Genomic DNA, 14,170 nt, shown 5'->3' on the forward strand with positions numbered 1-14,170 from the left:
CCCATAGACGGCAGCCCACTAGGCTCCTCTCTCCATGGGATTCTCCAGGCAACAACACTGGAGTGGGTTGCCATTTCCTTCTCCAATGCATGAAAGTGAAAAGTGAAAGTGAAGTCGCTCAGTCATGTCCGACTCTTCACGACCGCATGGAGTGTAGCCTACCAGGCTCCTCCGTCCATGGGATTTGCCAGGCAAGAGCACTGGAGTGGGTTGCCATTGCCTCCTCTGAGTTTAAACTATTTTTCCAAACTACTAAACGAAAACGGCATCATTGCTGAAATAGGCTAAAATACATTTTCTGACTCTTCTTCACAAAAACTAACAATACTTCTACAATACCTATGAGAGACCATTTATTGGGGTGGGGGGTGATTTACAGCAAGAAATATGTATGCTATAAGTACTGCACAAAAATAATAACTTCCATTTGGTATCTGAATTAAGTGATGCAATGTGTCTACTTAGTTGAATATGAATTCTAAGGTGGTACATATTAAAAAGCAGTTACAACAAAAACATCATTTAGGATATAAAGCAAACAAGTAGAAAAAGTAGAAATACACCTAGCACAGGTAAAATAGGTATATAATGTACGAACCAGCGAGGAATCAAGACATTCAATCTTGATGTGTCATAAGACTGAGGTTATACTGTATTATTGTGTAGTAACAAATGGACTTTCAAGTAACTCACTAAGCAGTTAAAATATCTTAATACTTAAATTTTAAATTAAAAAAAATTCATGTTCACTAATCATGATCATTAACATGATTAATTAACACTATTAGCACTAAACATATTAAAACAGTTGCCTATGACTGGGGACTGGGGGTGGGGGAGGAGAAAGGGAACAGGAGTGGAATAGAAGTATAAAGGGGTAAGTGAATAGCATACTGAGAGATGCTGAGATGATGTGCCATGATTTGAACAGTGTGACTAATGTGACCCTCCAAACCTGAGGGTCTAGAAACAAGCGGAGGAAGCTTACAAAAGAAACATGAATGTAAAAAAGAAATAAAAGTAACAGGATTAGATAATATGTAAAAGGTCAAATTAAGATGATGACAAAATCTGAGTCTGAACTCATCAAATGGAACACAGAAAACTGAGCAGCAAAGTCTAGATTTATAGTTGCGCGGCAGATAAGAAAGAAAAGAGAAAAAGCTTTAGGGAAGTATGGACAGTACAAAAACCAAAAATAAAGCAAGAAAAGAATTAAAAGACTTGTTTGGTAGGAAGGAGAACAATGTTTATCAAGCCAGAAGGATGAGAGGAAAAAACAAAGGCAAAGGGAAAACACATTAGAAATCTTCAAATAGTTATGAAATAAAAGTAATTTGGGAATTAAAACTGAGAACTAGTCAAAATTAATATTAAACAAAATAGAAATTATTGATTCTAGCCTTAAGCAGGCTGGAAAGTAGAGAGGAGAGAAAGATGCATAGTGTTGGGAGACTAAAAGCATACAGGAAAATGCAACATAAAAAGAGTATGCTGCTGCTAAGTCACTTCAGTCGTGTCAGACTCTGCGACCCCACAGATGGCAGCCCACGAGGCTCCCCCGTCCCTGGGATTCTCCAGGCAAGAACACTGGAGTGGGTTGCCATTTCCTTCTCCAATGCAGGAAAAGTGAAAAGTGAAAGTGAAGTCACTCAGTCCTGTCGGACTCTTAGCGACCCCATGGACTGCAGCCTACCAGGCTCCTCCGTCCATGGGATTTGCCAGGCAAGAGTACTGGAGTGGGGTGCCATTGCCTTCTCCAATAAAAAGAGTATATGGGCATATAAGCAACTAAAATAGAGTTGAAAAGAAATAAACTATAAATATTAGGAAATACAGTTACAAGGATAGCAGTCCTAATGTATAATTGGTAAGACCTTTATGAATTTCTCCACGTTTAATTATCTGTTAAAAAAGATCATACAACAGGTCCTATCTGAGTCCATTAAAACAGAGATTAATACAGAGGCAGAAACAATTAGGCATTTATTCCTACTTTAGGTCACTATATGTTTTTTAACTCTCATTAAATACTGTTTTTCTTTCTTTCTAATCATTTTAAATTAAGTTATTCAATCATCAAAATTTTCTTAAGGCAGATAAGTAGAAGCTGCTCAGTCATGTCCGACTCTTTGCGACCCCATGGACTATACAGTCCATGGAATTCTCCAGGCCAGAATACTGGAGTGGGTAGCCTTTCTGTTCTCTAGGGGATCTTCCCGACCCAGGGATGGAACCTGGGTCTCCCACATTGCAGGCGGATTCTTTACCAGCTGAGTCACAAGGGAAGCAGCTCCTCACATTTTTGGTATAAGTGGGTTGAACATATGTAATAGGGAATTTTTCTATAAGTGATCTGTTTTCAGATGTCTCTTTGATCACGCAATAGCAATCCCACTGCTGGGCATACACACTGAGGAAACCAGAAGGGAAAGAGACACGTGTACCCCAATGTTCATTGCAGCACTACTTATAATAGCCAGGACATGGAAGCAACCTAGATGCCCATCAGCAGATGAATGGATAAGAAAGCTGTGGTACATATACACAATGGAGTATTACTCAGCCATTAAAAAGAATACATTTGAATCAGTTCGAATGAGATGGATGAAACTGGAACCTATTATAGAGTGAAGTAAGCCAGAAAGAAAAACACCAATACAGTATACTAACGCATATATATGGAATTTAGAAAGATGCTAACAATAACCCTGTGTACGAGACAGCAAAAGAGACACTGATGTATAGATCAGTCTTATGGACTCTGTGGGAGAGGGAGAGGGTGGGGAGATTTGGGAGAATGGCACTGAAACATGTATAATATCATGTATGAAACGAGTCGCCAGTCCAGGTTCGATGCACGATACTGGATGCTTGGGGCTGGTGCACTGGGACGACCCAGAGGGAGGGTATGGGGAGGGAGGAGGGAGGAGGGTTCTGGATGGGGAACACAGGTATACCTGTGGCGGATTCATTTCGATATTTGGCAAAACTAATACAATATTGTAAAGTTTAAAAATAAAATAAAAAGTATACATTCATAATACTCTATTATTCTTATAGTCAAAGTAATAGCATATATGGCTGTTAAGAGTAATCAATAAGGTAGTTAAAAAAATAAAATAAAATAAAAACAGAAGGGAATTCCTTCCCTTGCTTTCAGATAAAAATGAAGGTAACTGGGATTATCATACATGAAGAGACCAATACAACTAAATCTGATGGTAACCCAAAATAATACAGTTATTCCTGTGACTCTATGACATATATGCCATGTTTCTGTAATGTTAAGATCATAATCTATCTTTACCAGGATTTCACGGCTGGGCAGACACATTTACGAAATTTTTAAACTGAGAGTAATCTTGGGAGGGGTTCCAAAGCAAAAGAGCCAATCTGGCAGCAACCACGACAAAACGTCAATGCTCCACATGTGACCATCAAAACTGATCCCGTGGAGACAGACCCACTATTAGGGGTCTATCTATTAGGCCCACTATTTCTTCCTATGGCAATCTCCCTGAAAACATTTCATATAGTTGTAAAATACAGCAGTCTGCTAACAGTCTGACTTTGGTAGGGACAGATGACACGGAAAGCTTCTCTTTAAGAAATTGTCTTAATGTAAAAATTGTATTAAGGCAATTTAGTCTTTAGAAAAGAACAATGTCTGCTATGAAGGAGGCATTCAATAAATATTTATTGAATGAATAAGTGAATGTAAGGCCAAGGTATGAGGAATAACACAGGGGTATCAAAAACTCTTAGTGAAAGCAATAACTAAACAAATCATAAAGTGACATGGTCTACTCTAGTCATTTATCCCCATATTTTCCTCTCTACTTGGTAGAAACCCTTGTTTGAGGGACAGTATTCCTTTTCTCTCAGATAAGACAGATGCCAACAAAGTGAGGCAGTAGGAATTCACTCACCCACTGGGCTGCTTCCAGCTCCATTTGGCACTGTGAGGTCTGAAGTGCTCAACATCCCACCTAACAACATTACAGAGAGAGGAGAGAGGGCAAGGAGTGAATGTGAATTGATTCTCCTTATCTGAATGAGAATGAATTGACCAGAGGTAACCCTCACTTCATTCCTAAAAAACATGAAAATAAAAACTAGTCCAGTCTGAACTAGGCATTATGATGTAGTCAAACATATAGGCACTCATCTATCAAGCTCTGGACATGTCTGCCGTCTTGTGACTCAATACCAAGTAAGTACATGTTGACAAGAATTAGGGGCAGTGCTAATGGAGTGCCATAAAATCTAGGAATAATGGGACAGGAGATAATTGCATTATACACAGAGATGCAGTAAATGCACCTCAAATTTCTGAGTTAATGAACAAATCAGGCGGAGGGGGATGCAGAGAATGCTCTAATTCTAAGTGACTCTACCTCTCCATTTATTTTTTAACACAACTGGCTCACAATCAATTTTTAATCTTTATGATATCCTAAATAAATTTTCTGCCTGTCTAGGTATAGCATCCCCATGATATGGAAAGCTTATTTTCCAAAATAGGAAGGTTCTCTATTTGTTCCACAATACCTGTACAATGCTAGAGCCACAGACTTTCAAAAAAAAAAAACACTTTAAAATGGGGGCAATTATGTAGTAGTGACTCTTGCTCATCAAAGCAAGAACATTATGAGTAGCAGAATAAGAAACTGTTCATATTAGCAATTAATTTTTTCATTCTTTTAGTTAAAGAATCAGAAGAATAAGTATCAGTACATACCTGCACTGCCAGTACTGGGTGGTCTCTGAGGAGCTCCAGGGGATACATTTCTATGTAATGTGGCTTGAGGTGGAGAGAGCATGCTTGTATCTGCTAATGCTGAGCTGGCTGCCAAAGATGGGGACACAAGTGAACTCCCTGGGTTAGTGTAAGACAAAGCACTGGGGCTGGTCACAGGGACTGTGACAGACATTGAGAAATTCTGAGGTGGCAAACCGGGCTGTAAATAAAGAACAAGGAAGAGAAAACTGTTAGTTTCATTTTCATCTAATTAAATTTAATAACTTATGCACTTTAATTTGGTAAGGTAACACTAGTTACTAAAAGCAGAAGATGGAGGTAAGTTCTTAAAATAAAGTTGCAGGTTTAAGTTACTTTCTTTACAATTATATGAGAATATTTACCATGAACATTTTCAATTTCAATTTTTATACAGTAATACATATATGCTAGTATAATATGTACATTATATATTTCAAATATTCATAGAGATGAACATGAAAGGCCAGAACCTGATATTAAAGATGTGCTGTCCAACTTAAAACATTATAAATACATCACTGTTACCAAGAAAGCATAAATTAGCACTTATATACATGCAAATAAGTTTAGTAACATGACACTTCAGTTGGGAGATTCCAAATATAACAAAAGAGAGAAAGGATGTACACGTATCATAAACTTCATACATCAAATATGCCCTTGTCTGATTTAATTCACTACACTTCTTAATGGACAAAACTGGAAAAAAAAAAAAAAAGCCAAATTTTTCTATGTATATAAAACACAATGTAACGAGTGTAATAAAAATGCAAAAAAAAAAACTTAAGCAAAATTAACTACTGACAAGTTATCTTTAAATGTATAAAGATTAAATTACAAAGTTATATTATTTTATTTCCCTCCAAAATATACCATGGTCCCTTAAAAACACTATTTTCTATTTTCCTCTTTCATTTCCTCCATAGGCCACTTATACTTGTTAACCATGATAAATACAACAATCCTCTTTATAATCTGAGAGAAAATAAAAACTTTCCTCTCCTTACATTTTAAAACAGTGATTTCCCAATTAAGGTAATACTGCTAATTCAAAGTTGAGAGAGTATAAATAATTAAGTACTTTATTCAATAGTTTATTTCAAGGAGAAAATTATAACTCATTAAAAGATATAAAACAACAGATATATGATAAAAATTTTTTAAAGGTAAAGCAATTTTATTTATACAAAGTTTTTGCAGGTTAATGTTATCTGCAAGGTCACCAACATCCATATGAGGTCAAAACGAATTTTGCTTTATTTTTTCTGTTGTTATGTTTATTAAGAAGGGTATTACCACAAAAATATCTCCTTAAATCTGTTGTCCATGGGCTTCTTCTTATAGCATCAGACTATTTTGAAGAAATAATCCATAATACATACATTAGGGCATAGTTTTAAGAGAATTAACTCTGGTAGTGAAATAAATAGCAGTGGCACCAATTTATTCATGAAGACTACAACACATATATAGTGTTAGAAAAATTAGATCAAGAATAATGTCTTAAGCAACTCTTGCCAATGGAGCTTCAGTGAGAACTCTTTGAACTCTTTTTTAGCATTAGATGTGTGAGCATGGAAAATTTTTTAAGTAACTTTGTTTTGCAACCAGTTTAAGAACACTGTTTCCTTAAGTTAAAATCAAGTCAAGGTGCTCCTCCTTAACACTGACAGGGCAAGAAAAGAATAGGAATTTGGAGGTACTGTCGCCAAGTTGTTTTGGGACACTTACAAAGAGTCAAAAAGTAAGCTACTATTATAGCAACTATATAAAATAATTAAAAATAATTTTGAAGCACCAAATTATATAATAAAATCTAGCCATATTTTATAGTCTCAAAATCTAAAGTCTATGTAATATTTTAAAAGTCATGAGAGGGAGAGTGAAGTCTCAAATGCATCCTTATATTTAAAATCATGGGAATTTAAAGCTGGAAGGGACCTTAAAAAATTATGTGAGCCAATTCATTCACTTTACAGATGAGGAAATTGGAATCTAGGATGTTTAGATGCCCTATTCAAAAGTAAGGAGATAGTAGTAGAGCCCAGATTAGGATGTTTTCTCTTCACTTCTACATTTAAGACACTGAAGATGTACTACTGTTAAGATTTCTGCAATTTTATCTTGAGGTTCTATAAATTCAAAACAAATTAATACCTCCCCCCTCCCTCCTTCTACTTACTGCTGTCATCACCCACTGTGAAACAAACAACAAGAGGTGTGGTCAGTCTCTTCATGCACAAGATAAAAGCACAAACCATACTTTAGTACTCACTGCGATTTTATGATTCCGCATCATATTATCAAATTCCTCATTAATTTTTTTATATTTTTCTTCTGTATGTGGAGTTAGCACATAGGAAGTATCAGGGTCTGGGCTGTCGCACCCTCTGTGTTCCTTCTTGTTCAGAGCCTAAATAATGAAGTTAACAAAAAGGATCAACAAATAAAAAGTAGAGGTAAAGTAAAAGTACTTACAGGGCCTCGTTTGAAAATAAAATCACTATCTTCATTTAGTTTGCTGAATCTGTCCTCCGAGAGTGGACTGTGCTCAAAGTAATCGTCAGCATCAGGACTCTCACAACCATTAAGGCCTTTTTTTCTTAAAGTCTGAAATACAATTGGAAAATTCACACACAAATGATACTAACTTGCCATGAGTCTTTTTTGTAAAAATTAAGTAAGAGAGCACAGACTGAATGAACTAATACAAGAGCCACTGAAATGGTTTTAAATGATCACAAGTGTACTGTAATTCTTCAAATAAGGTAATCCTTATACATAAGCAAAATTATGTTCCCATTGTACATTAAGAGAAAAGGAGTATTTCCGTATTTGGATTCTTCCTTTCCAAACTTCCTAAAGAATATGAAATTACTCACTGCTCTGATAGTTACAATCTAAATCTGATTACAGCCTGATCAACTTGTCTAACAGGATCAACGAGTATGAGATCCCAAAATATATCAAGATGATACTTTGAGAAGTTATTGCAGCATTTTTATGAAATGAACATTTCAGCAACTTCATCTACTGACACTCCTTTTTGCCTGAGAGTTTATCCCTTTCACCAGAAATAATACGCACGCTATCCCAGTAATTTCATCCCTAATTTGTTCTTAAATGCTATAATTTTCCTGCCAGTGCAGGAGATGTAAGAGATGTGGGTTCAATCCCTGGGCTAGGAAGACTCCCCTGGATGAGGAAATAGCAACACACTCCAGTATTCTCAGGGCTTCCCTTATAGCTCCGTTGGTAAAGAATCTGCCTGCAATGCGGGAGACCTGGATTCGCTCCCTGGGTTGGGAAGATCCCCTGGAGAAGGGAAAGGCTACCCACTTCAGTACTCTGGCCTGGAGAATTCCATGGACTATATAGTCCATGGGGTCACAGAGTCAAAGAGGACTGAGCGACTTCACTTTCAAGTATTCTTCCCTGGAGGATCCATGGACAGAGGAACCTGGAGTTCTAGAGTCCATGTGGTCACAAAGAGTTGGACACAACTGAAGCAACTTAGCATGCACGCACACGGATTTTCCTACGTAATTCTCAAGTATAAAAACTCAAATACTTATTTATGTATGACAGCAATGACTCTTTCCTACATAGAATGTACATATTACTGACTTCACAAATCTTTAAATTTTGTGATTAAAAACTAATTCAGCAAGATTTTTCCCACCCTCTGCCAGCTGTTTCTATAGAGCTCCTTCATGGATTAATTTAATCCACTGAATTGACTTTCTGGAGAATTTTCTTGAATGTCCTGGACGATACTGATTATTTTTCTGTTTTCTTACTTTAGGATAAAAATAAAGTTGTTTTTTTTTTTTTCATATTGCATTTTTCTAATTAAAATCACCACAAAATGACTTGTTTAGTTAAAAGAGTAGGGCTTAATATTCTATATAGTATTACTTCCAGAATGTTTAAATTAAAAAAAAAAAAAAATCCTCATGGGTCTTATTATAGAGTAGAATTTTTTTTAAAGTAGATTTTTAAGCTCAACAACTTGGATAGCTTTTAGATTTGCTGATTTTCAAGCCAACCATAGAGAAATTTTCAGATGTTAAAATTTTCCAAGTAGGCATACCAACTTAGCCTAAGAAATGTTTGAACAATAGACTAACACTAGATGAATGCATTTGTACTGCAAATGATTATGTTAACTTAAGGTATATTTTAAATTAATTCATAATAATGGATCTTGGTATCCTTTCAAATATGATTTATAATAACTATGAATACTATTTTAATTCTTCTTTTCTTGAAAGTAGTAAAATATAAACACACAATACATTAAGATATGAGAATTTTTTAAAAATTTATCTGGTCTATTTTAAAATTTCACTTTATTCAATTTGATGCTTACAGAATTAGAAGTAATCATTGGGACATCTATGTTAGCTGCTCAAATTTCTTGGCATGCACTGGGAATCCCGCCCATAATGCCTCAAACTTCTACCACAACACATCACTAAATATGAGCAGACAGCATCAGTTCAGTTCAGTCACTCAGTCGTGTCCGACTCTTTGCGACCCCATGAATCGCAGCACACCAGGCCTCCCTGTCCATCACCAACTCCTGGAGTTCACTCAGACTCACGTCCATCGAGTCAGTGATGCCATCCAGCCATCTCATCCTCTGTCGTCCCCTTCTCCTCCTGCCCCCAATCCCTCCCAGCATCAGAGTCTTTTCCAATGAGTCAACTCTGCATGAGGTGGCCAAAGGACTGGAGTTTCAGCTTTAGCATCAGGCCTTCCAAAGAACACCCAGGACTGATCTCCTTTAGAATGGACTGGTTGGATCTCCTTGCAGTCCAAGGGACTCTCAAGAGTTTTCTCCAACACCACAGTTCAAAAGCATCAATTCTTTGGTGCTCAGCTTTCTTCACAGTCCAACTTGTTCATCCATACATGACCACTGGAAAAACCATAGCCTTGACTAGAAGGACCTTTGTTAAGCAAAGTAATGTCTCTGCTTTTGAATATGCTATCTAGGTTGGAAATAGCTATCTAGGTTGGAATGCTATCTAGGTTGGAAACACATACTCCTTCCTTCCAAGGAGTATGTGTCTTTTAATTTCATGGCTGCAATCACCATCTGCAGTGATTTTGGAGCCCAAAAAAATAAAGTCTGACACTGTTCCTACTGTTTCCCCATCTATGTGCCATGAAGTGATGGGACCAGATACCATGACCTTCGTTTTCTGAATGTTGAGCTTTAAGCCAACTTTTTCACTCTCCTCTTTCACTTTCATCAAGAGGCTTTCTACTTCCTCTTCACTTTCTGCCATAAGGGTGGTGTCATCTGCATATCTGAGGTTATTGATATTTCTCCTGGCAATCTTGATTCCAGCTTGTGCTTCTTCCAGCCCAGTGTTTCTCATGATGTACTCTGCATAGAAGTTAAAGAAGCAGGGTGACAATATACAGCCTTGACGTATTCCTTTTCCTATTTGGAACCAGTCTGTTGTTCCATGTCCAGTTCTGTTGCTTCCTGACCTGCATACAGGTTTCTCAAAAGGCAGGTCAGGTGGTCTGGTATTCCCATCTCTTTCAGAATTTTCCACAGTTTATTGTGATCCACACAGTCAAAGGCTTTGGCATAGTCAATGAAGCAGAAATAGATGTTTTTCTGGAACTCTCTTGCTTTTTCTATGATCCAGCGGATGTTGGCAATTTGGTCTCTGGTTCCTCTGCCTTTTCTAAAACCAGCTTTGTACATCAGGAAGTTCACGGTTCACGTATTGCTGAAGCCTGGCTTGGAGAATTTTGAGCATTGCTTTACTAGAGTGTGAGGCAGCATACACCACACCTATTTCTCCAAAATTGGCCTCAAGGCTCTAAGTAATATATGTGGGTCTAAGTAATCATTGAACTTTTATGTATACTTGGTCATAAAAAGTCCTATTGTTTATAACTAAAAGGTGAAGATAAATTCTGCCCCATTCATGGTAGCAAGTTCTGCCTGCCAAAGCTCCGCAACTTGCTATCAGCAATGAAGATGTTAACACTCAGAATACTGGAACACAATCAACTCTTATAACCAACACAGCTATAGAAACAGAACAAATACAGTAGATGCCTATATACAGATTTTATCACAAAGTTGATTTATTCTACCCTGAAATCTCCAGATATTTGCCCCTCATATTCCTATACCTTAAGGCTAGGTAATTCACAGTCTTGCTATTCTACTAACAACAATCACCCGAGTGTGTCTCTCTGAACATTTTCAAATTACAGAAGAAAAAGAATATGGTCTTTGTTTAATAATCACACACTTTTATCCTAGAAGAATAGGGTTAACCCTACTTGTACTAATGAGGAAGAAAAGCGTTCTGGTATCTCCAGTTCTGCAAGCCTTCACTTTAGATGGGGTTCCTGTCATGGTGAGAGAATTCAAGAGGTTGTATCAGCTCTACAGATAAGCTCATGTACCTCTGCTGGATATCCAACTTGGGTTTTATCACTAGAACATGAAGAGTTGTTTTGAGGATCCAACTACCATAAAAAGACTTTTTCTGTCTTCTTTATCAATACCCCATAGCATAATATTAAGAGTTTCTCCTGTGTCACTGGTACTAACAAGTGGAATGCTGGTATCTATTAACAAGGCCAGGCGAGGCATCTAAGAAACAGGCTAGCTTCAGCTTTCTTAAATGCTGCAAGCCAGCTGCAATAAAAACACTTGGAAAACACAACCTGAAAGGTCACCATTAAGGGGGCAGTCTGCTTTTAAGTGTGAACATTCAAGAATATTAGCACTGTGTACTCTCTATAGTTATTACTGATGATAATAATGTTCCACATTCTTAAGTAAGCAAGATTTTAAAGTGTTTTATTCTTGTACATGTGATGGACATTTTTTGAGGCCATTATGGCAAAACTTAAGGGGAAGACTCTATTGTGCCAGAATAATTTGATATTTCAGGGGCATACATCACTTAACTTAATGTATCCTATTTGCTTTTCTTAAATGACTGTATTCTGAAATATAGATTATGAATTGCTAAAGGGATCAATGGGTGATGAAAAATTAAATTATTAATCAATTTAAGCTGTCTTGATACAATCTGTTCTGTGTCTTTATACCAGTGTTCCAAATATATCTAAAGGGTCTAACTAGAAACATTATTTACATGAAATTGTAAAATTAGTGTACCTACAAATTTTATCAGTCCATTTCTACAGAAGATGTTTTATTTTTGGAGTGTCGGTTAAACACCTTTACAAAAACAAACTTTCTACTTGTCACAACAAAGTTAAATTCTATTATGATTTTAATAGCTTTTCTTTTTGTGATGTTGGGGAATTTTACGTAGATTTAAAATAATACCCTTAGATAACATTTACCTTCAATACTCGTTACATAAAGACAGATTGTAAAAATTTCTTAAATGGATGAAAAATAACTGCTAAGTGTCCTTAATTTAAAGCAATGCATTCATTAGGACACATCTTTCCAGGTTATCTGATTCACTGTGGTTTGTGCCGGTCTTCTAGCTCTTTTACAACTCTGCCGAAACAAGTTTATTTGTAGAAAGCTGAGACTAATACAAATAATTACTGTTTATAGACATACAAATAGATTCTGTCTGCAGGAGGTCTCAATTGATCTCTTTTCTCACTGAAGAAGAGGTCAGTTTTGCATCTATGAAGAAAATTCATTTTGCCTTCTTGATGAGTTAGAGTGTTATTCACTCAGTCACATTCAACTCTGTGACCCCATGGACTCTGGTGGAGGAGCCCGACAGACTCCTCTCTCCCCTGGCATTCTCCAGGCAAGAATACTGGAGTGGGTAGCCATTCCCTTCTCCAGGGATCTTCCCAGCCCAGGGACTGAATCTGGGTCCCCTGCATTGCAGGCAGATTCTTCACTGTCTGAACCACCTGAAAAGCTTCTAGATGGGCTTATGCACTTGTCTTTGGCTTTACCTTTAACCAGTTGCAACATTTTTTGTGCTCCCTCAGAAATCAGTAAGTTAAACTCTTGACATGTTCATTATATAGCTGAGAGTCATGATTTTACCTTTTGCTGGAGAAAAAAAAAAAAAACCTGTTTAACAGTTTTAAGAGTGAAATCACCCTTGACTCATGATTCACAGCAGATCCAAATGCAGGGGAAAGAGTCTGTTCTTTTTAGAACTTAGTACTGGACTGAGTATTGATTTTTAAAAGAAAAAACAATGTGCTGTTAAAATTTTTGAAACTATTTGATTATCTAATTAATGACCTATATTAATTATGGTATCAACAACTAAGATAATTATGATCAGAGAAGGATTATCAGATTTCAGTTATCTTATTCAAGAAATTAAGAATAATCCTTAATTTTTGTGACAATTCATAAATGAAATTATTATTCATACAACAGTATTAAGAGCATAATCATCTAAAAGATAATTATGCAAACCACAGACTCTCTCGAAACAGGGTTCCTTCTCCATCTGAAGCTTACGAGGGCCAAAGTAAAATTCAAGCTATTGGGGAAAGAGTAGGTAGTGTTTTGCCTATAAGCATTTCCAGGGAGAAGGAATCCCTATAATATATCTAAACTTTCCACACAGGATATGCCCAAATTAAACTTACAAGTAAGAGGATGTTTTCTTCTCAGTTTTGGTATTAATTAAATCAGTTTTGTTGAAATGAAGAGTAACTTGAAGCTCACTTTATAGTTGGGTGAGAGTAATGATTTTGTACCTTCTTCCAAATCTATTCTGAAACTTTGAAGAACTATACACCCAAGTGGCGAATGCACATTTTCATTTGGATATTTGGCTAATATCACTATTTCAATTTAATCAAGATGGAATTTATTACCTTTTATCAAGTATCAATACATCTCCTCTTTGGACTTAGCTATTTCTAGTCAACACAGCAAGCAATCTTGCTGTTCACTTTGCTCTCTCCCCACATTAACGTGGAATTCCAAATTTTGTAGATACATTATTCCATTTCTACTGCCACCATACTCATGCAGGCCTGTGCTGCTTTATACCTGGCCTCTTATTATACCTCCCTTTACTTCTCTTCCTTCTCATTTGTCCCATAAATTGTTACAGACTCAGTTCTCTTCCATATCACTTTGTCTGTCACCCTTGCTTTAAACATTTGATGGCTCTCGGTGATCTAAAAGCAGTACTCTCTCAACTTTTTAGATTATCCCACCCCACCTGTAAACATATTTCATGCACAGCCCCCAATATATGCATACATTGAAAAAATTATAAGCATGAATGACTGTCAATCTTCTAAAATAGTAACAAACATATCTTGGGATAAAATATAATTTCTATTATTTTCTCCCTGAACCCCAGTAGTTTTATACATCTTACATCCCTCCTGAAATAACAAATGTGGAGTACAAAATCAAAATTC

General features: G+C 36.5%; 1 protein-coding gene across 7 annotated transcripts in view; it reads right to left on the reverse strand.

The window, feature by feature from the left end:
• The window catches only part of MEF2A (myocyte enhancer factor 2A), a 147,350-nt gene that overhangs the window by 39,881 nt on the left and 93,299 nt on the right, over positions 1-14,170 (reverse strand). For 4 of the 7 annotated variants that reach the window (XM_010845826.1, XM_010845829.1, XM_010845827.1 and 1 more), the window contains 3 exons: positions 7,062-7,199; positions 4,745-4,964; positions 3,933-3,992 (listed from right to left, as the gene is read on the reverse strand). In XM_010845826.1, coding sequence (XP_010844128.1) covers positions 3,933-3,992; positions 4,745-4,964; positions 7,062-7,199 — 418 coding nt within the window. Of the gene's footprint in view, positions 1-3,932; positions 3,993-4,744; positions 4,965-7,061; positions 7,200-7,264; positions 7,397-14,170 lie in introns of all 7 variants that reach the window. The other 3 variants (XM_010845828.1, XM_010845830.1, XM_010845833.1) reach the window with 1 other exon arrangement.

This window comes from Bison bison, unplaced genomic scaffold, assembly GCF_000754665.1.
Source record: "Bison bison bison isolate TAMUID 2011002044 unplaced genomic scaffold, Bison_UMD1.0 scf7180017864224, whole genome shotgun sequence".
Classification (NCBI taxonomy): Eukaryota; Metazoa; Chordata; class Mammalia; order Artiodactyla; family Bovidae; genus Bison; species Bison bison.